The 23244-nt window shown below is 43.5% G+C and overlaps 2 protein-coding genes across 4 annotated transcripts; one reads left to right on the forward strand and one right to left on the reverse strand.

Annotated features, from left to right (window-relative positions):
• Nucleotides 1-712: 712 nt before the first annotated feature.
• Nucleotides 713-16172, forward strand: LOC311118425 (phosphatidylinositol-3-phosphate phosphatase MTMR7-like). 3 transcript variants are annotated; one of them, XM_084193226.1, is made up of 14 exons: nt 713-1267; nt 1920-2042; nt 5088-5250; nt 5952-6109; nt 8018-8146; nt 8479-8613; nt 9063-9195; nt 10969-11078; nt 11189-11314; nt 11529-11578; nt 12480-12680; nt 12922-13056; nt 13548-13674; nt 14057-16172. In XM_084193226.1, exons 1-14 carry the CDS (start codon nt 1241-1243, stop codon nt 14387-14389), a joined length of 1950 nt encoding a protein of 649 aa, XP_084049352.1. In that variant the 5' UTR covers nt 713-1240; the 3' UTR covers nt 14390-16172. The 3 variants fall into 3 exon arrangements, with proteins under 3 accessions (XP_084049352.1, XP_084049354.1, XP_084049353.1); XM_084193228.1 differs by having other exon boundaries at nt 13548-13714; nt 14057-14191; XM_084193227.1 differs by having other exon boundaries at nt 13548-13714; nt 13880-14064.
• A 381-nt stretch (nt 16173-16553) lies between these two features.
• LOC311118426 (vacuolar protein sorting-associated protein 37A-like) lies at nt 16554-22614 on the reverse strand. Its single transcript, XM_084193229.1, has 12 exons — nt 22119-22614; nt 21571-21645; nt 21060-21177; nt 20720-20820; nt 20227-20419; nt 19713-19783; nt 19077-19204; nt 18514-18572; nt 18178-18246; nt 17753-17896; nt 17176-17293; nt 16554-16902 (listed from the first exon to the last, which is right to left on the reverse strand). Exons 1-11 carry the CDS (start codon nt 22226-22228, stop codon nt 17213-17215), a joined length of 1149 nt encoding a protein of 382 aa, XP_084049355.1. The 5' UTR covers nt 22229-22614; the 3' UTR covers nt 16554-16902; nt 17176-17212.
• Nucleotides 22615-23244: the final 630 nt, after the last annotated feature.

Consider the following 23244-nt stretch of genomic DNA (forward strand, 5'->3'; position numbering starts at 1 on the left):
AGGCATACATGTGTACACACAGGAACAGGCTAATATTTGAATAATCTAATTATAAAGATTAAATAGGCAAAACGGAAAAATACACTGATACATTTCACATTTAAATCGGGCCATTCATCTCCAAATTTAAATGTATTCTTTAGAATACCTTTATACAAAAACAAAAATCGCCCTGGGATTTGAGCTGTCATTATTTATTTATTTTTTAATATTTTTTCAATTGTAACTGTAGTCCGGTCCGTGCTATCCGGGTTCCTTGGGCCGCCCCTGTAATATTCATATGTATAAACATACTGAATTGTAATTGGTTGCATTCTACCATATGGCGCTATGATTGGTTAAGACCACCCAGGTCGTGAGGTCATTTTCAGTTGATCATGGCCGAGACAAGTGAAGATTACCGTTATAACTAGCTAATAAAGAGCTACGTTTAGAAAGATCCTGTCGTACTGCATTTTATTATTTTGTACAAAGCGTACAAAATAAGACAGTCCCTACCCCATTGAAGTTTACATTTAAAATGGTTAGGGTTATGGTTAGGGATGTCCCAAGGATCCCGAATAGCACTAGTCGCTGCCTGCTCCACTAGCTCATCGCTCAGTGATGTGCGCAGGCGCCGTTGGGAGGTAATAGACGAGTTCGAGAGGATCAAAATCGCAATGCATCATGGGTAAATGGTGACTGAACGATCTACAACAAAAATGAGTCGTTATTATGATGAATGGTGATTTGTAGATCAGTCAATCGGCAGTCGCCTGGAGTCGTTTTGATGCTCTCGAACACGGCCAATCTTTGCCAATATGATCCGTGTTGTTGGATTTCCACTAGATAGCACACCCACAAAGCTATATCGTAAAAATGAGCTTTTTGGTCTTAATTTAAGGTTAGGGTTAGGCATAAGGTTAGCAGTGTGGTTAAGGTTACGGCTAAGGTAAAGTTAAAAATCACATTCTAAGAAGATAAATTGTAGAAATAGGCGGGGTGTATGACTTTGTGGCTGTGGTAACTAGTGACGACCGAGTTGTCATAATCGGGAGTGGATTCAGGGTGATTCTCCTATCGTACAGAATAGGATAGGGGGGGACCATGGCATACTTGCGAGGCGCCCCATCTAATATCCAACGCACAGAGAACATGAATCGTTCGCGATTTTTGTACTGAGCCAAGATACTCTATTTGTAAAAAAGAAAACCAGGACATCGGATTATTTCTACGCGCACGATTTTGATTGAAGCGGTCCATGATGGAGCACATCCGAACGCCAAAGGTAAACCAACCCTATATTTCCACTTCCATCCTATTCTTTGAGTGTAGGCTACATTATGCTCTTCGTATTGTCCTATTCCTAAATGAAATCGCATTTCAGTTGCGTCTTCTCAAGATTTGACAACGTTTCTTATGTATACAATGGCCCGTACATGGCCCGTACATTCAGGATTCCTGAAAATGTAACCATTATATTATCCGCAATTTATTTTCCTGGTTAAAGTGTTGCAAAAAGAAACACAAAAAAACATTGCTCACATTATGGCATGCCTATAAATCTTGACATTAGAATTTGCACAATCCGTTTCATTCTTGTCCTGGCTTCTTGACGTTTATTCTAGTCTGCCGGGGGCATTTCTCCTATGTGGTTTCTAGTATAAAGGCAATAGGCCTCAATAAGGACACATTGTTACAGACTCCTGCTGTAGGTTACTTCCATTAAACAGTTATAGTATTCCAGAATCTGACATTCATATCTACAATGACAACATGTGTAAACATTGAGTTCTAGAATGACCTTGGTTTTTTGAGATATGCCTCCACCAATACAGTCAGTCACACACTTCAGTACATTATAGCCTACAGATAGGATTACATTCCGTTTTGACCCCATTTATACTTGTGTGTGTGTTTTTGTGTCTGTGGCCCTATAGGTGGAGAATGTCCGCCTGATTGACCGTACGGCACCCAGGAAAGCCACGTTGGGGACGCTGTACCTCTCCGCCACACACACCATCTTCGTGGAGAACAACCCAGAGACACGCAGAGAGACTTGGGTAGGAACTAGGAAGTGAAACCAGTTGTTTCAACAGACCCCATTCTGACACAACACTTATCACAAGTCATCTGGCCTGACACTGTTCTGACACAATCCCACTATCTGCCCTGTGTGGCTTCCTTCCTGCCTTCTCAGAAAGATCCCATTGATTCGCTCTTGCACTTTGGAGACACTGGAATCACCTCAAATCAATGGACCGCATCCAATACATTTATTATTTAATGGATATCTCCTTCATACACATGATGTGAGATTTGTCGGGGTATTTAGGCCTACTGAAGTGAACAGGAGTGGAACCCTTTTCTCAGGGCCGGATTCCCGAACGGGCACAGAGGCCCCCCCCCTTTTATGGTTGGGGCCCCCCTGGAGGTCGGGGGCCCCCAGATAGCATATGATAGCAACATTTGTAGAATAACAGGACATTTGCTTTAAAATCTTCTAAATTGTCTCTCAGCCTCATGGAAAAATGTGTAGAATAGCAGGAAATGAGCTTTAAAACTGAAAAACAAATCCCCAGCCTCATGGCAAAATGTGAACAAAAGCATGATGAGCTAAAACTACACATCTTCTTCCCAGCCACATGCCAAAAAAGTGTCGAATTGCAGGACATTTGCTTTAAAACTGCAACATGTTCTCTTAGCCTCATGACAGAATGTGTAGAATAGCATTATAAAACTGGACATTTCTCGCTCTGCACTTTGGCAAAATGTGTTGAAATGCAGGAAGTTAGCTGATTTCCCCCCCAAAATAAAAAAATCTTACTATATACAGTGGGAAGAACAAGTATTTGATACACTGCCGATCTTGCAGGTTTTCCTACTTACAAAGCATGTAGAGGTCTGTAATTTTTATCATAGGTACACTTCAACTGTGAGAGACGGAATCTAAAACAAAAATCCAGAAAATCACATTGTATGATTTTTAAGTAATTAATTTGCATTTTATTGCATGACATAAGTATTTGATACATCAGAAAAGCAGAACTTAATATTTGGTACAGAAACCTTTGTTTGCAATTACAGAGATAATACGTTTCCTGTAGATCTTGACCAGGTTTGCACACACTGCAGCAGGGATTTTGGCCCACTCCTCCAAACAGACCTTCTCCAGATCCTTCAGGTTTCGGGGCTGTCGCTGGGCAATACGGACTTTCAGCTCCCTCCAAAGATTTTGTTATTGGGTTCAGGTCTGGAGACTGGCTAGGCCACTCCAGGACCATGAGATGCTTCTTACGGAGCCACTCCTTAGTTGCCCTGGCTGTATGTTTCGGGTCGTTGTCATGCTGGAAGACCCAGCCTTGACCCATCTTCAATGGTCTTACTGAGGGAAGGAGGTTGTTGGCCAAGATCTCGCGATACATGGCCCCATCCATCCTCCCCTCAATACGGTGCAGTCGTCCTGTCCCCTTTGCAGAAAAGCATCCCCAAAGAATGATGTTTCCACCTCCATGCTTCACGGTTGGGATGGTGTTCTTGGGGTTGTACTCATCCTTCTTCTTCCTCCAAACACGGCAAGTGGAGTTTAGACCAAAAAGCTCTATTTTTGTCTCATCAGACCACATGACCTTCTCCCATTCCTCCTCTGGATCATCCAGATGGTCATTGGCAAACTTCAGACGGGCCTGGACATGCGCTGGCTTGAGCAGGGGGACCTTGCATGCGCTGCAGGATTTTAATCCATGACGGCGTAGTGTGTTACTAATGGTTTTCTTTGAGACTGTGGTCCTAGCTCTCTTCAGGTCATTGACCAGGTCCTGCCGTGTAGTTCTCGGCTGATCCCTCACCTTCCTCATGATCATTGATGCCCCACGAGGTGAGATCTTGCATGGAGCCCCAGACCGAGGGTGAATGACCGTCATCTTGAACTTCTTCCATTTTCTAATAATTGCGCCAACAGTTGTTGCTTCGTATTATTTTGCTTGTTATGTGCCTTCTCACCAAGCTGCTTGCCTATTGTCCTGTAGCCCATCCCAGCCTTGTGCAGGTCTACAATTTTATCCCTGATGTCCTTACACCACTCTCTGGTCTTGGCCATTGTGGAGAGGTTGGATTCTGTTTGATTGAGTGTGTGGACAGGTGTCTTTTATACAGGTAACGAGTTCAAACAGGTGCAGTTAATATAGGTAATGAGTGGAGAACAGGAGGGCTTCTTAAAGAAAAACTAACAGGTCTGTGAGAGCCGGAATTCTTACTGGTTGGTAGGTGATCAAATACTTAAAAATCATACAATGTGATTTTCTGGATTTTTGTTTTAGATTCCGTCTCTCACAGTTGAAGTGTACCTATGATAAAAATTACAGACCTCTACATCCTTTGTAAGTAGGAAAACCTGCAAAATCGGCAGTGTATCAAATACTTGTTCTCCCCACTGTATATATATATACTGCCAGTCAAAAGTTTGGACACACCTACTCATTCAAGGGTTTTTCTTTATTTTTTATTATTTTCTACATTGTAGAATAATAGTGAAGACATCAAAACTCTGACATAACACATGGAATCATGTAGTAACCAACAAAGTGTTAAACAAATCAAAATATATTTTAGATTCTTCAAAGTAGCCACCCTTTGCGTTGATGACAGCTTTGCATTACTTTAAGACATGAAGGTCAGTGCCCTGAGTCCCCAAATGCGGTAGTCCGGCCCTGCCTTTTCTGGATCAATAATGGACAGCAGACATTATTACATCATTATTAGTTATTTAGTGTTATGATAAGCAATGCATTCAATAACTGTCAAATTCCATTTTTACTAAACTATAGTTATTTAGTGATTTGGTAAACTAGCCTACCCTTCCACTTCCAGAATTCAAATGTTTTCAACTTAGCAATAGATGTCACTGTGACAGCCGGCCCCCTTACCATTGGCCCTAACCCTTCGATGTTTGCAGATCTGAAGGATCTGGATAGGTATAAGCAGTGTAGTGGTAGAGCTTCCACCATATTGCCACCTTACAGATCTGCAAACGTCGAAGGGTTAGTTGGGGCCAAGGGGAGGGGAGCGAATTGGGACCGGCTGTGAGAGTTCTCGGTTGTCATTGCCAGGTGCTCCACAGCATGGTGGCCAGTGTGGAGCGGCCGCCCACCACCCCTTCAGGAAGCCACCTGGTCGTCCGCACTAAGAACTTCCAGGTGGTTCAGCTGCTCATCCCCCAGGAGAGGGACGCCATGGATGTCCAGGCCTCACTCGCACGCCTCTCCCGCCCAGGTGAGAGAGACTATCACCTCTTAGAACCCATTCACCTGGATCCTGTTCAGTTGGGAGAAAACCTTTTGAATTGGAATGGAACAAGGAGGTACTGCCAGGAGCATACCACCTGGCATCCCACTGCTGGCTTGCCTCTGAAGCTAAGCAGGGTTGGTCCTGGGTGGGAGACCAGGTGCTGCTGGAAGTGGTGTTGTAGACCCACTAGGAGGCACTCTTTCCTCTGGTAAAATAAATACATATATATATATCCCAGGGCAGTGACTGGGGACATTGCGTTGTGTAGTGGTTAAATTAATCTGAGTTGTGTTGTGGTTAAATGAATCAGAATTGTTTATTGTGTTGTGGTTAAATTAATCTAAATCGTTTATTGTGTAGTAGTTAAATGAATCTGAATCATTTATTGGGTAGTGGTTAAATGAATCTGCATAATTTATTTGTAGTGTTTAAATGAATCTGAATCATGTATTGTGTAGTACTTAAATGAATCTGAATAATTTATTGTGTCGTGGTTAAATTAATCTGAATCATTTATTGTGTAGTGGTTAAACGAATCTGAATCATAGTATGATCCTTTGATAGACTGCTGTAGTGTTTCTCTGTTGTCCAAAAGAGATTTACGGCAAGCTCTACTCCTTGTCCTTCAATACAATCCCAACATGATTTTATCTGATTTATCAAATATGATCATTTGTTTAACCCAGAGAAATATAGCGAGCTCTACTGCTTGTCCATCAATCCCAACGCCAACAAGGAGGAGCGGGAAGAGTCCTGGAGGTTCCTAGACCTTCAGGCGGACTACAGACGCATGGGCGTGCCCAACAACCTCTGGGTCAGCACACCAGCCAACAGCGAGTACAGGGTTAGTAGTATTACAGTCCTCTTCTGATTATAAACACTATAGTCCTAATCAGATAGTGAGTACAGGGTTAGTAGTATTACAGTCCTCTTCTGATTATAAACACTATAGTCCTAATCAGATAGTGAGGACAGGGTTAGTAGTATTACAGTCCTCTTCTGATTATAAACACTATAGTCCTAATCAGATAGTGAGGACAGGGTTAGTAGTATTACAGTCCTCTTCTGATTATAAACACTATAGTCCTAATCAGATAGTGAGTACAGGGTTAGTAGTAGTACAGTCCTCTTCTGATTATAAACACTATAGTCCTAATCAGATAGTGAGGACAGGGTTAGTAGTATTACCGTCCTCTTCTGATTTTAAACACTATAGTCCTAATCAGATAGTGAGGACAGGGTTAGTAGTATTACCGTCCTCTTCTGATTTTAAACACTATAGTCCTAATCAGATAGTGAGGACAGGGTTAGTAGTATTACAGTCCTCTTCTGATTATAAACACTATAGTCCTAATCAGATAGTGAGTACAGGGTTAGTAGTAGTACAGTCCTCTTCTGATTTTAAACACTATAGTCCTAATCAGATAGTGAGTACAGGGTTAGTACAGTCCTCTTCTGATTATAAACACTATAGTCCTAATCAGATAGTGAGGACAGGGTTAGTACAGTCCTCTTCTGATTTTAAACACTATAGTCCTAATCAGATAGTGAGGACAGGGTTAGCACAGTCCTCTTCTGATTTTAAACACTATAGTCCTAATCAGATAGTGAGTACAGGGTTAGTACAGTCCTCTTCAGATTTGTCTGGTTTTGATAGAGTATTGAGTTAGTTATAGTCCTGATCTGATGTTGAGTACTGGGTTTGTTCAGTCTGGGTCTGATGTTGACTACTGGGTTAGTAGCAGGGGTTGGAACTGCAATTATTTTCCAATCGTTTTGTTCTGAACAGAATCACACATTTTTTTTGTTTCATTCCACTGTTCCGACCAGCAAAATAAAAGTTCTGAACAGGTTCGAAACCAAAAAAAGTACCAGTTTATATAGTTCCTTTCTGTTCCTTTTTTAACCTGTGAAATCAACAGTTTGTTTTACATTTAGCTCATTCAATTACTTCACCAATCAGTGTGGATAGAGCAGGCAAGCTAGTTGTTTACAAGCGTGATGGACAGACAAGTATAGCCTATGGCGCAACATGTGACTGACATTTTGCGGGTGGGGAGAGAGCGAGAGAGGGTTGAGGAGGAGGCTTGAAGCGCTGTGCATCTTGTTATGACATGCATTATCTGTATTAGGTCCACAGAATAGGAGGAGCAGCTTCTATTGATGAACTTTGAATGTCCTTTGAGCTAGCTAGCTAACAAGCTTGTGTGTGCAGAGTGGCAACAGAATTAAAAACACGTCTTACCTTTTTGTAGTTAATAAATCCAACGTGAAATGTGATAACTAGGCCTATAGTATCCTTAACTAGCATTGAATAAGTTCATCCATTCTTCTCTAGCTAATTAAAAATCTCTCTCCTGATGTTCTGAATCACGCTTGTAACGTCAGTACAGTAGCCTATGCTTCATGGGGGGAGGGGCAGGTAGTCAAAGGCAACGTTTTTCAGTTTGCAGGCAGACACTGAAATACATTTCTGAGTGACAGAGTGAGGGCTTTGCATAGGCATTTTGTTGTGGGACTAGAAACAAATGCCTGGAACATAAAATAACGTTATTAACCGGTTCCCATGCTTTTAAAGTAACAATTCTGTTCCGGAACAGTTGGGTTCACTTTCGTTCCAGGTTCCGTTTCTGTTCCTTGACATTTTTTTTGCTCTTTTCCGGTTTTCTGTTCTGTGCCGTGAACCAGTTCCATCTGCTGGTTAGTAAGATAGACCTCCTCTTCTAAAGACTCTTTCTCTCTCTGCCTGCAGGTGTGTGACACGTACCCATCAGAGCTGTTTGTGCCAAAGTCGGCCACACCTCCCGTCATCGTTGGGAGCTCTAAATTCCGGAGCCGAGGGCGTTTACCCGTCCTGACGTACTTCCACCAGGATACCCTAGTGAGTGGATGAGGCATACTATCTGGGTCAATGGTGTGGGTTGACTCTGGAGAACAGTTTTATGTTATTGTTTAATTTAGGTGATTCGTCATGTTTAATTCTTATATCTGAACCAGTCATTGGTCTGAATATTGTGTTTTCCGTTTTAACATTTCAAATGACTTTCATGACTGTTTAAATGTGAGCTTTTGCTTGGCATGCCAAGACACAGGTAGGATACTTGCACTGTACGAGTAGTATTAAACACCACCTCCTACTCTGAGTTGGATGTCATCACCAGTCACCTCAGCGTCTGACCTCTAACCTCTGCTCCCTGACCCCTTCTCTCCCAGGCTGCTATCTGCCGCTGCAGTCAGCCCCTGTCCGGCTTCAGTGCTCGCTCCCAGGAGGATGAACAAATGCTGCAGGCCATCATGAAGTCCAACCCGGGCAGTGACTACATCTACGTGGTGGACACAAGGCCAAAGGTCAGAGGTCACCATAGATAGACTCTGGGGTCAGGTAGTGTTGATATACTGTAAGGTCAATGTGGGAGTGATGGTAGATGAATGGCGTTTCCTTTTCCTTGAAGCCTCCTTGACTTGGGTGGACATCTGATCCATCCACCGTCCATGTGCTGGCTCTCAGACTGTAGTCTCTCTCCAGGCTTTGTCGATTAAAGCTGAATATCAATGGGCGGCAGGTAGCCTAGCGGTTCAAAAGCGTTGGGCCAGTAACCGAAAGGTCGCTGGTGCGAACCCCCGAGCCAACTAGGTGAAAAATCTGTCGATGTGCCCTTGAGCAAGACACTTAACCCTAATGGCTCCTGGAAGTCGCTCTGGATAAGAGCGCCTGCTAAATGACTAAAATGTAATGATGTCTTCAACAGTACGTATTTGACTGTATTGTGTTATAATGATGAATCATCTCTCTCCAGTTGAATGCGATGGCCAACCGGGCGGCTGGGAAAGGCTATGAGAATGAGGACCACTACACCAACGTCAAGCTGCAGTTCATCGGCATCGAGAACATCCATGTGATGAGGAACAGCCAGCAGAAGATCATTGACGGTAATGAGTTCCTCTTTCCCCTTCTTTTCCAACCAAGGGGCGACGTTCTGCTGAACATGTCTTGTATGACATTCACATTCAGTATTCCTACTCAGTTCATGCTCAAAGTTGTCCAGATTCATGCATTCCTTTGGGTTGGTTTGTGAATGTCCCACATGTACAGTACCAGTCAAAAAGTTGGACACACCTACTCATTCAAGGGTTTTTCTTTATTTTTTACATTGTAGAATAATAGTGAAGACATCAAAACTATGAAATAACACATATGGAATCATGTAGTAACCCAAAAAGTGTTAAACAAATCAAAATATATTTTACATTTAGATTCTTCAAAGTAGCCACCCTTTGCCTAAATGACAGTGTTGCACACTCTTAGCATTCTCTCAACCAGCTTCACCTGGAATACTTTTCCAACAGTCTTGAAGGAGTTCCCACACATGCTGAGCACTTGTTGGCTGCTTTTTCTTCATTCTGCGGTCCAACTCATCCCGAACCATCTCAATTGGGTTGAGGTCGGTTGATTGTGGAGGCCAGGTCATTTGATGCAGCACTCCATCGCTCTCCTTCTTGGTCAAATAGCCCCTGCACAGCCTGGAGGTGTGTTGGGTCATTGTCCTGTTGAAAAACAAATGATAGTCCCACTAAGCGCAAACCAGATGGGATGGTGTATCGCTGCAGAATGCTGTGGTAGCCATGCTGGTTAACTGTGCCTTGAATTACAGCAAAGCACCCCCACACCATCACACCTCCTCCTCCATGCTTCACAGTGGGAACCACACATGCGGAGATCATCCGTTCACCTACTCTGCGTCTCACAAAGACACGGCGGTTGGAACCAAAAATCACAAATTTGGACTCATCAGACCAAAGGACAGATTTCCACCGGTCTAATGTCCATTGCTCGTGTTTCTTGGCCCAAGCAAGTCTTTTCTTATTATTGCTGTCCTTTAGTAGTGGTTTCTTTTCAGCAATTCGACCATGAAGGTCTGATTCATACAGTCTCCTCTGAACAGTTGATGTTGAGATGTGTCTGTTACTTGAACTCTGTGAAGCATTTATTTGGGTTGCAATTCCTGAGGCTGGTAACTAATTAACTTATCCTCTGCAGCAGAGGTAGCTCTGGGTCTTCCTTTCCTGTGGTGGTCCTGTGGTGGTCCTCATAGCGCTTGATGGTTTTTGTGACTGCACTTGAAGAAACTTTCAAAGTTCTTGACATTTTCCAGATTGACTGACCTTCATGTCTTAAAGTAATGATGGACTGTCGTTTCTCTTTGCTTATTTAAGCTGTGCTTGCCATAATATGGACTTGGTCTTTTACCAAATAGGGCTATCTTCTGGATACCACTCCTACCTTGTCACAACACAACTGATTGGCTCAAACGCATTGACAAGGAAAGAAATTCCACAAATTAACAAGGCACACCTGTTAATTGAAATGCATTCCAGGTGACTACCTCATGAAGCTGGTTGAGAGAATGCCAAGAGTGTGCAAAGCTGTCATCAAGGCAAAGGGTGGCTACTTTGAAGAATCTTAAATATAAAATATATTTTGATTTGTTTAACACTTTTTTTGTTACTACATGATTCCATATGTGTTATTTCATAGTTTTGATGTCTTCACTATTATTATACAATGTAGAAAATAGTACAAATAAAGAAAAACCCTGGAATGAGTAGGTGTGTCCAAACCTTTGACTGATATTGTATGTGTGTGTGTTTTAAGATGTGTGTATGCATGACTGACTGCCCTCTCTTCCTGTGTTGACCCTATAGTGGGCGAGCTCAAGACGCCCTCCATGGGCGACTTTCTGTGGGGGCTGGAGAGCTCTGGTTGGTTGAAACACATCAAAGCCGTGCTGGACACAGGCGTCTTCATCGCCAAGGTGATACACACGGGGCAGGGAGCGCGAGCACACACACACACACACACACACACATACAATGGGTATCAATTACATCCTATGCTGTCTTTCATACTGTGATCTGTGTGTAGGCGGTGGCGGAGGAGGGTATCAGTGTGGTGGTCCACTGTTCGGACGGTTGGGACAGGACAGCCCAAGCCTGTTCTGTAGCCAGTGTACTCCTGGACCCTTACTACAGGACTATGAAGGGACTCATGGTAAGGCTTTATCTTCCGTTCATCACACACTATCTGCAGTCTACGTAATGGCACATACAGACCTGTCTGTCTTCTACTGTGATCCAATCCAGAGAAATAGTTAGCATACGTGGGGCCAGTTTTCCGGACCATGAAGTATGGGTTTTAGTCCTGGACTAGACATCATCTGTATCTAGAAAGATTGAATGTCTTCCTCCTGTCTCCTGTCTTGTAGCTGCTGATCGAGAGGGACTGGGTGTCTTTCGGCCACAAGTTCTCACACAGGTCAGTAGTCCGTCCCACACGTTTGTCTTAGAAGCCAATTCCTAACTCTACTGTTTCGTAGCATGAAGATCCCTGCAGTGCCATGCATTTCACCTTCTCAAGGAGAGTCCTTCATCAGAAAGAGAAGTGCATTTGTCACAGATATCATACGGCGTGTCCAACCTACGCACCGTGTCCGCCACGAGCGCTTTCAGATCCTCTCACCATGTGTCCGCCATGTGTGCTGCACTCAGGTCAGATCATAACCCCTGTGAAATTCAGCCACTTTAGCAGCGACTGTCTGTCTCAGATTTCAGTTAGGATTGGTGAAGAGTTATTTCACGTCTTTGAGGTGTTCCACTCCAGTCTTTGCATGCTCTCTTATCAGTTGAAGCCATTGGCTAGATTAAAAAGGTAACTGACCTTGATTCAGTTACCTAGAGGCATTACTGTTTAACCAGTGGGTCATAAAATTGCCATGACAACTCCCCAGGATTACCTATTAGTTGTTTAAATCTGTTTAAAGGGGCAATCAGCAGTTGCTACATCCATTTTTGGACTTTGATATGTACCCATTGATTCTTTAAGAATATAACTTATAAATGCTTCTTAAACTTAGTTCAACTGTCGTACCCCATCATAATTCAAAATATAAGCTTGTTTTACTTCAATGTTTGTAAACAAAGAAAATGTAAACAAACATTATATAGCCTCAAAACATGGTTCAAACTATAATTTTGATATCATGGATGGTCAGTCCATTGCATACAAAGCCCTGTCTATGAATTTGAGAGTGGTTACAACCCTCAGCTTTTCACCAAACCAGGGGCAGGGAGTCCGTTTTGTTATTGTTTCTACTGCTGATTGCCCCTTTAAACTCCTTATGAACGTGTTATAAACTGCAGTCTTTCCGTCTCTGCAGGTACAACCATCTGGAAGGTGATCCTAAGGAGGTGTCCCCGGTGATAGACCAGTTCCTGGAGTCTGTGTGGCAGCTGTCAGAGCAGTTCCCCTGTGCCTTTGAGTTCAACGAGCGCTTCCTGGTCCAGCTGCACAGACACGTCTACTCCTGCCAGTACGGCAACTTCCTGGGCAACAGCCAGAAGGAGAGGAGGGACATGGGGTGAGACTGAGGGTGCCAATGTGATGGAGGTAGTTCAGTGAACCATGCTTGTGTTACACGAGTAACCTTGCCTGAGGCGTGAATACTTGTGTTAGCTCAGCGGGCTAACAACCTTGTGGTTCATAAGGCCGCTACAAACCTATTCCATGCAGGTCTCTGCCTTTCCTATAGCAAGCTCTTCTGTACTGTAACTCCCCTCTCATGTATCACATCTGTTGTGGTTTTCTCCATCGTTGGTCAGGCTCCGTGAGAGGACTCACTCCCTGTGGCCCCAGCTCTGGAAGGACAGAGCACAGTACGCCAACCCCCTGTACAGGGCCGACCACACCCAGACTCAGGGGATGCTACGGCCCAACACCACCCCGTACTGCTTCAAGTGAGTTACTGCACCCTCTAATAGTCCAATAGTCAAAAAGCTAGGACTGGGACACCGGATGGTTTTGATTTACTTTGTGTCTTTGGGTACATCTGAGCCGAAGGGTTGTGGGTTAAAACCGTAACATCCATCAGAGATGGTATGGTTTAGATTCAGAGTGTTTGTTCAATAGTTGTAGTATGGTTTATATCCAGTGTTTGTTCAATAGTTGTATAACGGTTTAAATCCAGAGTGTTTGTTCAATAGGGCAGCATGTAGCTTAGTGGTTAAGAGCATTGTGCCAGTAGCCGAAAGGTTGCTGGTTCTAATCCCTGAGCCGACTAGGTGAAAAATCTGTCTGTGTCCTTGAGCAAGGCACTTAACCCTAATTGCTCCTGTAAGTCGCTCTGGATAAGAGCATCTGCTAAATGACCCCCAAAAAAATGTTTTAGTACGGTTTAGATCCAGAGTGTTTGTTCAATAGTTGTAGTACGGTGTATCTTGTCTCCAAGGATGTGGAAGGGCATGTATAACCGTGTGGAGAAGAGCGCACCCCCGCGCCAGACGCCCGTCGACTTACTGACAGTCGTGAGGGAGGAGACTCAGCAGCTGGAGGAGGAGCTGACCAATCACCAGGAGGTAGCACCGGGAGGGACGGCCCACCCGGGCACCAAACAAGGCATACAGACACGCTCGCGTAACGCTCCCAATGAACGCTGCTCTTTAAGGCCAATTTACACGTTTATCAATGTATTATTATAATTATTTATTATTATCATTATCATTATGCATTACTATTAACTTGTTTGTGCTGTTTTAACAAATATATCGTTGGGTTTTACAGGGGAGGGGGCAAACACCATCAAGTCAAAGATAAGTTGAAGAGAATGTGTCTCAAAGAGGGGCGTTCAACAGGAGGGTTTCCGTTACATGTACAGTAGTCTGCTTGTAGTCTATAGACATAGTGATTTATTTATATTCTATCCCAGACTTACTGGTAAAATGTGTATTATTCTTCCAGAGGATTGCAGCCCTGATGAAGGGGGATCAAACTAAGGGGAACACGGGTCAGAGGAAGACCAACAAAGCGTATGAGGAAGAGTGCAGGCCAGGTGGTCCTCCCACTGGAGATGGCCCCGTCAGCAGCCCCCCTCAGGACTATTGTCCCTCCCGGAGGGGGCCCCCGGGCCCGGCTATGACCCTGCCCCTGGGCCCCCCCAAGGGCCCTGACCCCGACGACCTCTCCTCGGCTTGCAGCGACATGGAATCGGGCGTGGCCGACCTCAGCAGCCGCTCCTCCAGTGGCGGCGACGACAGCAGGGACCCCGACGAGGCCGTCTACTGCGCAGCCTGAGCGAAAATGGCAATCAATGATGGGTTGAAGAGGGGCTTGTCGGGGGGTTGCCTTGTTGACTAGGGCACTTTGCATTGACAATTGAATATCAAAGGTTTCTGTTTTGATGGGGCCAATTTGACTGGATTTTACTTGTGATTATTTTGTTTTCTGTGTAGTTAGTATCGGAGCACAATGTGAGAGCCTGCCGGGTATTGTGGTAACACTGGGTAGCCATAGTGGATGTATGAATACTAGTGCAAAATGTGAACAAAAATATTCCAGGACCAAACGTTTACAGCAAAAATATTTTGTCTTAAGCTATTATGTTTTGAGTTACGATGTACTGTACATCATTTTAAATCAGGAACAAATTGTTTTACATTTGTTTGTACAGTAGTAGGACTACCCCTTGATAACCAAACTATCAGAAGCATCCAAAATCCATTTGTCCAGTCTGTAGTCTGAACAAGCATATAGGCTACAATGTTTCCCAGTATACCATGGTCGTAATTCAGGAGGCAAAAAAACTGAACAAAACGGTCAGAAATGCTGTTGCAAAACGTTTCACTACGTTCTGCACTAATTAACACAACCCAGATAACACGGTCAAACATGGCACATGTTTTTGGAACATTATCACCACCCAATCTAGTTTTATGTTTACTGTCTCGTTCCGATAACCTGCCTTCTCACACAAATGAAGAAACACTGCACTTCTCAACTAGCCTGGATGAACAGAAATGTCAGTGTTGCCATGACTAGGCTTTTATTTGGTCTTGAAATAAAATGAAAGTTGCTGCTTATTAGTAATGAATCGAGAGATATACTCTTTCCTTTGGAAAGCCCATTGAACGATGGTAACTTTTTTGGATGGTTATTCCCATTGATGTGTATATTTAACTGTGTATACGAGTGCATTCACTAGCGCTGTAGTATGTACACTTAGGATACATTAGAAACTTTGTTCCAATCTCAACACCAGCGCACCACTTAGAATGCATGGCCAACACATTGGTTCAATCTGAATGGTATGTGGTTGTGGATATTGTAGCATTAGTTAGCCTGAGTGCCATTCTGTTTCTGCCCGCTTGCCAACTGCCTATAGACGGGTTAGCTGACAACCGCACGAAAACGATGTGCGCGCTTCAAAGGGGCAGAAAGCCGTGTGTTGTCATGGTTCTGGATGGCCAGATAGCTAGCAACAATGACAAGAAACTGCCATGTGGGGGATCATAGGTGGCTCGTTTCAGCTTGTTCTTGATACCATGTCTTGTTTTGAGGCGACTGATGTCACATCTATGCTAATGTGGCTAAAATTTGCTTGCTAGCTAACCAACAACTGTAACAATGTATTTGCGAGACAAGTACTCATTGTGGAACTTGATTTATGTTTTCACTAGACATTGGCTGAACTATAGTTTACATGTTATCAACAATCTAAGCCAACCCCATCTATTTTGCCCCATAGTTGCGCACGCATCGGTTTTGTTGCTAAACAACCAACCTGTCTATGAAATTGTCATGGCTTGACAATGAGCAATGGAGTTAGCAAGAGCACAAACAGATCTGGGACCAGGCTAAGTATTAGTTAGACTGTTGAGAAACCCATGAGCGTCTGCTAAATGACTAAAATATAATGTAAAATGTATGGTCAACCTAGGAAAACAACATGGCTAAATCCAACGGATATCCTTTCCACTTTCGTATTTAGTGTTTCCTGCATATGTTGTTGTAAATGACCTGTTGAAATAAACTCCACTCACTGTCAAAGGGAAATGACATTTGATGGTTTGGTACTTTTTTACCCCTTTTACTCCCCAATTTCGTGATATCCAATTGGTAGTTACAGTCTTGTCCCAACTCATCTGCCTCATGGGACCGGCTGCAACACAGCCTGGGATCGAACCCGGGTCTGTAGTGACGCCTCTAGCACAGCCATGCAGTGCCTTAGACCGCTGCACCACTCTTACCTTCTTTTACAAACTGAATAGAGTGTACATGAGGTTATGAACATGACTGTGCATTTCAGTCACACTGAAATGTAGTACAAACACATACACCCACAAGCTCTCACACATGCTGGTCAGATGTTATGGTTATAAAAAAAATATATCTTAGTAAACAAGTGTGTGTTGCTTACAAGCTGAAGGAATCCTTCAAAATCTCTCCGTCTACAAGCAGCTTATTCTAAATGGTTTATTAACCTAAAGAAATTAAATAACATAGTACAAGGTGTCTGATTATAATAAAGCCTATTATTAACATTATTTAAATACAGTATCCATCGTAGTTGGGTGTTCGGCAGCGTTAGCAAACTCATCATCCAAATTCAAGTATGTATGTATGTATATATATATGAGACCAGTCGCAAACCATCATCATCATCATCACTGGAAACTGTATACTGAAATGAGTTCAAAAGCCTAGTTCAGGGTTACAATTCAATAATGGTTGCTTCTTTAAGTCTATCAACACCAAGATGTGCTTCTCCTCTCTTTAGGGGCGTCTTGCTGGTAGATAAAACTTCATACCTGAGAAGAGAAGATTAGGTGTCAAAATAAAATAATATGATCAAGAAAGACAAAAATGGAACATGGTTAAACCCATCATTGATCTCAAGTATAGCCAGTCCTTGCATCCATAGCTCCGTCTATGAATATGAGAGTGGTTACATTTCTCCAGTTGTTTACCAAAAAAGAGATTTGTAGATGTTTGAATCCCAGATTTACCCTTTAAGATCAGGTTTCATAAATCCATTCATACAGTATGTACTTCAACCAACAGAGTGGTGTTAGTGTGTTTACCTTTTAGAAATGTGTGTGAGGGGAAGGGGGGCAGGGCTTAGTGGCTGCTAGGGAACTGTCCATGTGTGTTGATGGACTGCTGCAGCTTCTCCTCTTTGGCCCTTCTGCTGTGGCAAAGCTGTACAGCGAGAACACACACACACACACACACACACCAAGTCATGAGTCACATCACGAGTCCCAATATGAAATCAAACATTGACTACTGTGTAACAGACTGTATTCCCATTGAATCCCAGTTCCCGGTTGTTGACTTGTAGTTGCAGTACACTGTGTTCATATTACCACAGAGATGTTCAGGCAGTGTCTCCATACACAAAAGCTCAATGCTTCCCGGCTCTTTTTTTTCGTGGACTATGTCATGACCGTTTCCTTCTAACTCTGCTAGTTCAGTTACTGTTGAAAGAAAGACAGATATCCATCCGCACAATGTAGAACACTACCACAGTTTTATTGTGCAACGTTTTGACAACGAAAACATGTGTTGAAACGTTGAACAATACATTTGTCGTAGAATTCTGCAGTGTGCTGGTATCAGTCTTTCTTTCATCACTTTTTGTCAGTTAGTTCCGTTTACCGTCCTCTTCTCCATGAAGTTGGCCAGGAAGTCGTCGATGTCCGTCTTGCCCTCTAGGAAGCTCTCGGCCGTCTCCTCCGATTCCTCCTCCGCCTGGTGGGCTGCCACCTTCAGACGAGCCTGCAGGGCACTCAGACTGCAGCTCTGGAGAACAAGACAATTTCATAGGATAACACTTAAAAAGCAATGCTTTTTTAATGTTTTCAAACCTCAAAATGTGTCTGATGTCAAGCCAAATCCACACCTCACAACATAAGTTGTATTGTGAATAATCTGTATATATTTCAACCCCAAAAACATGGAAAAGATGAGCACCGAATTAAACAACTCATGGCCTGGTGCATGGACTTGTCAATATTGATCTACTTTTGAGGTTTGAAAACCTCTGATCATCACGTGTGTGTTTAGTGCAGGGAACACCTTACCTCACTGATGTCGTGTTGTCTCTGCATCTTGGTCTCAAAGGCCGATTTGTTCTGGGTTAGCTGCTCGTACTGTCAACACAACAAGTGGAACGGTAAGAACTAGTGGTTACAACACAATATACCATCTATTGCAATCTATAGCAGTAGGACTGATCCCGATTCACATTTCAACTTGGGTCAATGGTATAAGGTGGTATCAACTATAACGTTAGTAATAAACTGACAGTTGTCATGAGACGTTCATACAGGTAGAGTCCTATAGCTAACGTATATTGACAGACAGACCCTCTGCGTTCATTAAGAGCCAGTGAGCGTGTATTATTCCGGGTCCCTCACCTTGAACAGCATTTCTTGTCTCCTCCCCTCCAGTTGAGGTTCCAGCTGCAGGTTCTTCTCTGGGAGAGAGATGACCAAGACATGTCAGTGTGTGTCCTAGGGCAGCAGTGAACCCAGCTACAAAACTTTCCCATGTTCTACTACACACTTATTTCACTACCTGCCCATATTAAATGACTGAGGATCTGTGTAACCATAGTGATTATGAGCTTGACACCAAAAGTGGCCCTGGACCAGTAACTTGTTTGATTCCTTTTGGGCTCTGGGGATAGTTTGTGATTTTGGCAATGAAGCCCTTCATCTCCTTAACCAATCAGATGAACTCATGGATAAAAATGGTATGTCTCTGTCTGTGTGCAGTTTGAAGGGAGTTTTAGGTCGTTTCTGGCGCCATTGCTAACTAGCGTTAGCATAATGACTGGAAGCTCATAATAGCTGTGGTCGTTGCTCTAGCATTTGTTTGTGTGTGTACATGGTGGGTCACAAGAAAGCACTAAAGGCTTTGGCTATACAGGGCGTCACTCACTACCCAGTCAGGTTTAGAAACCACCAGTGAGACTCACTGGCCATGTCCACGATGCTGTCGACCAGCTCCTCCTTGTCAGTGGTGACCTGTTTGAGCTGGGGCAGGCACACAAACAACTCCAGCAGCACGTCCTCCTGCTCACTCATGTCCTTCAGCTGGGACACACTGGGGACAACACACACAGTCAGTCAGAGAGGGATATGGTGGGACATGGGAGAGAGAGAAAGGAAAGCGCTAAAATGTAGGTTGATGTGGGATTAAGTGATGGGAACCCACACGTGAAGGTTCAGAATTGGAATACAATATAACTTTATTGTCCACCCAAGATTGAATATCCCAGATTGATCATTGGCTGTCAATTACGTACATGCCTATCAGTGAAAGTTGGTGGGAGGAGCTATAGGAGGACGGGCTCATTGTAATGGCTGGAATGGAATTTATGGAACGAAGTCAAACGTGGTTTCCATATGTTTGATACCGATCCATTGACTCCATTCCAGCCATTACAATGAGCCCGTCCTCCTATAGCTCCTCCCACCAGCCTCCACTGACACCTATATACATATCATTATACCTCAACATTTCTTTGAGTCGTGTCCTCATACGTTACATTTGGACTCCACGGCCCAAAAAGTGGCCGACGTATTAAACGCCAGTGGCAGAATGCACATACCTCATTTCAGACAGCTCAGGAAATGTTTCAGGAATCTCAGGCATCTTGTACATGTGGCCGTTCAACCCAGCCTGTTGCAGACAGAGCGATATCACGTCTTATGTAGCTAACCAACACATAAAACAAGTAGCTAAGCACTTGACAATCACAGCAGTACTCTAATACAGGAGCTCTAGTCCGCAGGTGGCTCTGACAGGCCTCAGTGCCTGGTAACCGTTGTTAGGGTATTGTGCGCTTAGGGCTGGCGGTGAGGTGTTTTTTAAATAAAGTACAATATATAATAATATAATACAAATATAATAGATGCCCCCAATGATTCTAACTAGAAGAACAGGTCCGTCTGTGGGTAATTGTCTGTCCTGATTAAACATTGCTACATTAAACATCTTGAGGCGTCTAAACTGCATGCCAAGTAGTCTCCTTAACTTATACATACATTTAGGTATTATGTCGGTATTAGCCAGATATCTACTGGATAAACTAAACTTCAATGAACCTGTGGTAGTGCGTTTACCTGGGAGTCTGCGGTGGGTACGGGGAGAGGCAGGTCAGTGATGAGGCCGTAGGCAGGGGCTGCTGCCCAGGGAGGGCTGTGAACGTGAGCAACCTCTACACCCACGTGGGGCGGGGTGGGGCCCACGAGGCGCGGCCCGTAGTGGAAGCCCTGTGTGGGGTAGGGAGGCATCCCCGACGGCTTGAACATGTTACTGCACCACAGAGAGAGAGAGAGAGCATAGAGGAAAGATGGGAGAAACAGAAAGCTGATGAGAATGGGCTCCCTTTGTGAAGAAAATGTACTCAGTTAAATAACACTAGTCACTGAGCTAGTCTTTCTGACTCCTTGTATCCTTCACTGTAAAGCTATGGCAGTTATTATGGCTGTCTCTCATGGGACTTTTTACACCTTTTGATCGTCCTTTCATAGTGTATTACATGCAACCCAAAGAATTTGCCTTCAAGGGCCAACAAAGGATTACATGATGGCATGGTGTGTGTGTGCTACTGACTAAGGGAAGCCGGTGGGGCCAGACGTCAGGACAGGTGGACTCTTCCAGAACTCATCCAGGAGACTCTGGATGACTTTGCCCAGATCTGAGTGCATTCCAAACTGAGAACAAATTAACATAGGCCTGTTAGCTTCATGACAAACACATGAATACCAGATCTTTGCATCCATGTCAACACCTACCCTTATACAGACAATGAACTAGTAACAAAACAAGTATGACTACCTAGAGAAAAACATAAGATGGTTACCATTCGGATCACCACAGATTTTGCTTCCCATGTCCCTCGTACTGCTGGAGTAGACCTAAATAACATCATATCTAGTTGAGATGGACTTACATTAGTAATGAGGGGGCTGGTAACCATGGTGCCATTGTTGCTGTCTACCAGGTGATGTCCTACTGGAGGGTACACGCTGACTGCTGGCTTCTCCTGGGGAAACTGAGGTGGAAGCAAGCTGCAGAGAAAGAGAAGTGGGGAGAGAGAGAGGGGGGGGGGGGGGGAGAGGGGGGGGGGAGAGAGAGAGAGGGGGGGGGGAGAGAGGGGGGGAGGATGGGGAGATGGGGGGGGGGGGAGAAAGACAGAGAGCAAGAGGTAACTGAAAGTGATAGTAGCCATTGAGTTCAGAGGGTTTGAGCCCTATTGATCATGCAAGAACTAATCAACAAGTCAGACATAGCCAGGTAAATGGAAGATTAACCTAGCTGGACTGTAAACCAATGGCAGGATGAGCTATTGGGGTTTACACACACTTTGACACTGATAGAACAACATGCTCATATGTTGATGCTAAAACATAAACATGCATTCATATGTTAATGCTAACTCTGTAAACGTGTAGCTCACTCACATGTTGACGCTGATAGTTGAGTTGTTGACTGTGAAAGGGATTCTGTACTCCACATCTTTCTGGATCTCTGCTAAACTGTAGGAGAAGAAAACCGAAACATAACGTTTGATACAAACCAGTTTGACACTATACCTTGAGAGGCGCCAAAACGTCAATCCAAAATTGATTTAGCTAGCTAGAATATTTAAAATGACAGTGTCATACGTGTATACATTAGACATATTGTTCATATTAGCTACATAACGTTACAATTTTGTCGCCTATAAACTCAGGCTGAATATCTAGAAGAGAGTAGAGAGGCACCTCTCTCTACTTGTAAACAACACATAATACTTTAATCTGACCTAGTCCCATCACTGTCGGTGTTGCAATAGGAGGCACTAACGTTAGCTAGCTAGCTAGCTAGTCATCGCACGATACACACTAGTTACACCTCGTGACAACGCTTTAAATAGTAGCAAATACTTTAGCTAGCTATCAAGGCTGACTAGCCACCGAGTTAGCCTTAACTAGCTAGTTAGCATAGCTAGGAAGTGATGTTGATTTACCTGGAGTGGGCAGCTTTGAGTGACTCGATCTGCCTTTGTCTTTGTTGCTGTAAGCTATTGAGAGGTGGGAGAGGTCCAGAACCCTTGGATAAGGGGAAAAGCCAGTTCATCCTCTTCTGGCTGGGCACGAGCTTGAACTTAATGACTAGCTAGCTAGCTAGCTAATTAATTAATAAGTTACTTTCCAGCCTCAACAGACAGGGGAATGAGAAAAACCGTCGAGATTTAGCCAATGTTCGCTAGCCTCAGTACCTTCTAGCTACTTGCACAGCGATGGCTTTCGGTATGGCATATCTTAAATGGTCGGATAAAATAACTATTCAGTTTCTCCGCTTGAAGCGTTTATCCAAAAGTAGCACTGTCATTCTTGTTAAGCTTTGTAGCTACCGAGCACACAAACGGGATAATAGGAAGACAACAACCCTCGTTGTATACGAGCATGATGAAGTTGTTTGCGTACTACCTCACTGTACACAAAAAACCAGGAAGGTAAATGTACAAATATTTTTTGGAAAAAAGAACTATACTGAGAAATATATTTGAAAAGGCGAAATTTTTCTGGCAAACTTAACATAATTGTAATATGTTTTTTGTTTTTTTTTACATTCTACGCATCAGGAGTTGAGAGGTCAATGCGCATACTTCAATGACGTCACCGTTTTTTGACAGTTTGTACCACATAATACCTGTTTCTACTGTCACTACCAAGAACATCGATTGGGCAATAGGGGAAACCCTACTCCAGAACATTTAAGAACTGCACCTCTAATTAAGTTGACATTACTTGATCATGACGTACATTGAATGTTTTCACTCTTATATAATGATAAAGTAAATAGCATTATAACAGCCGACACGGAAGCATTATTATCCAACCTATTATTGACATTATATATAACCCACACATACCAGTTGTGATCAGTAATCTCATTTTTTTTACAGCACAAAATATGTCTAACCACTCTGATCATATTCCCTCCCTCAATGCTCCACAAGGAAACAAAGAACGGTCATCAATGGCAGAGAGCGGATGAACTGAATCATTACTCAAAGCCCGCTTCGCGCTCAGAAGGGAATATCGCATCTCATCATCGTGGGTAGCGAGACCAAACACTTTAGAAACACA

Source organism: Coregonus lavaretus, assembly GCF_964263955.1.
Source record: "Coregonus lavaretus genome assembly, contig: HAP1_SCAFFOLD_2908, whole genome shotgun sequence".
Classification (NCBI taxonomy): domain Eukaryota; kingdom Metazoa; phylum Chordata; class Actinopteri; order Salmoniformes; family Salmonidae; genus Coregonus; species Coregonus lavaretus.

Excerpts from the sequence above, each read along its gene's own strand:
- LOC311118425 (XM_084193226.1), top strand. The coding sequence starts at position 1,241 with ATGATGGAGCACATCCGAACGCCAAAG. Across the intron at positions 5,251-5,951 it reads CGCACGCCTCTCCCGCCCAG|AGAAATATAGCGAGCTCTAC; the intron begins GTGAGAGAGACT and ends TGTTTAACCCAG. Across the intron at positions 6,110-8,017 it reads CAGCCAACAGCGAGTACAGG|GTGTGTGACACGTACCCATC; the intron begins GTTAGTAGTATT and ends CTCTGCCTGCAG.
- LOC311118426 (XM_084193229.1), bottom strand. The coding sequence starts at position 22,228 with ATGAACTGGCTTTTCCCCTTATCCAAGGGTTCTGGACCTCTCCCACCT. Across the intron at positions 20,821-21,059 it reads CCAGCCCCCTCATTACTAAT|TTTGGAATGCACTCAGATCT; the intron begins GTAAGTCCATCT and ends ATTTGTTCTCAG. Across the intron at positions 17,897-18,177 it reads GACAACACGACATCAGTGAG|AGCTGCAGTCTGAGTGCCCT; the intron begins GTAAGGTGTTCC and ends CTTGTTCTCCAG.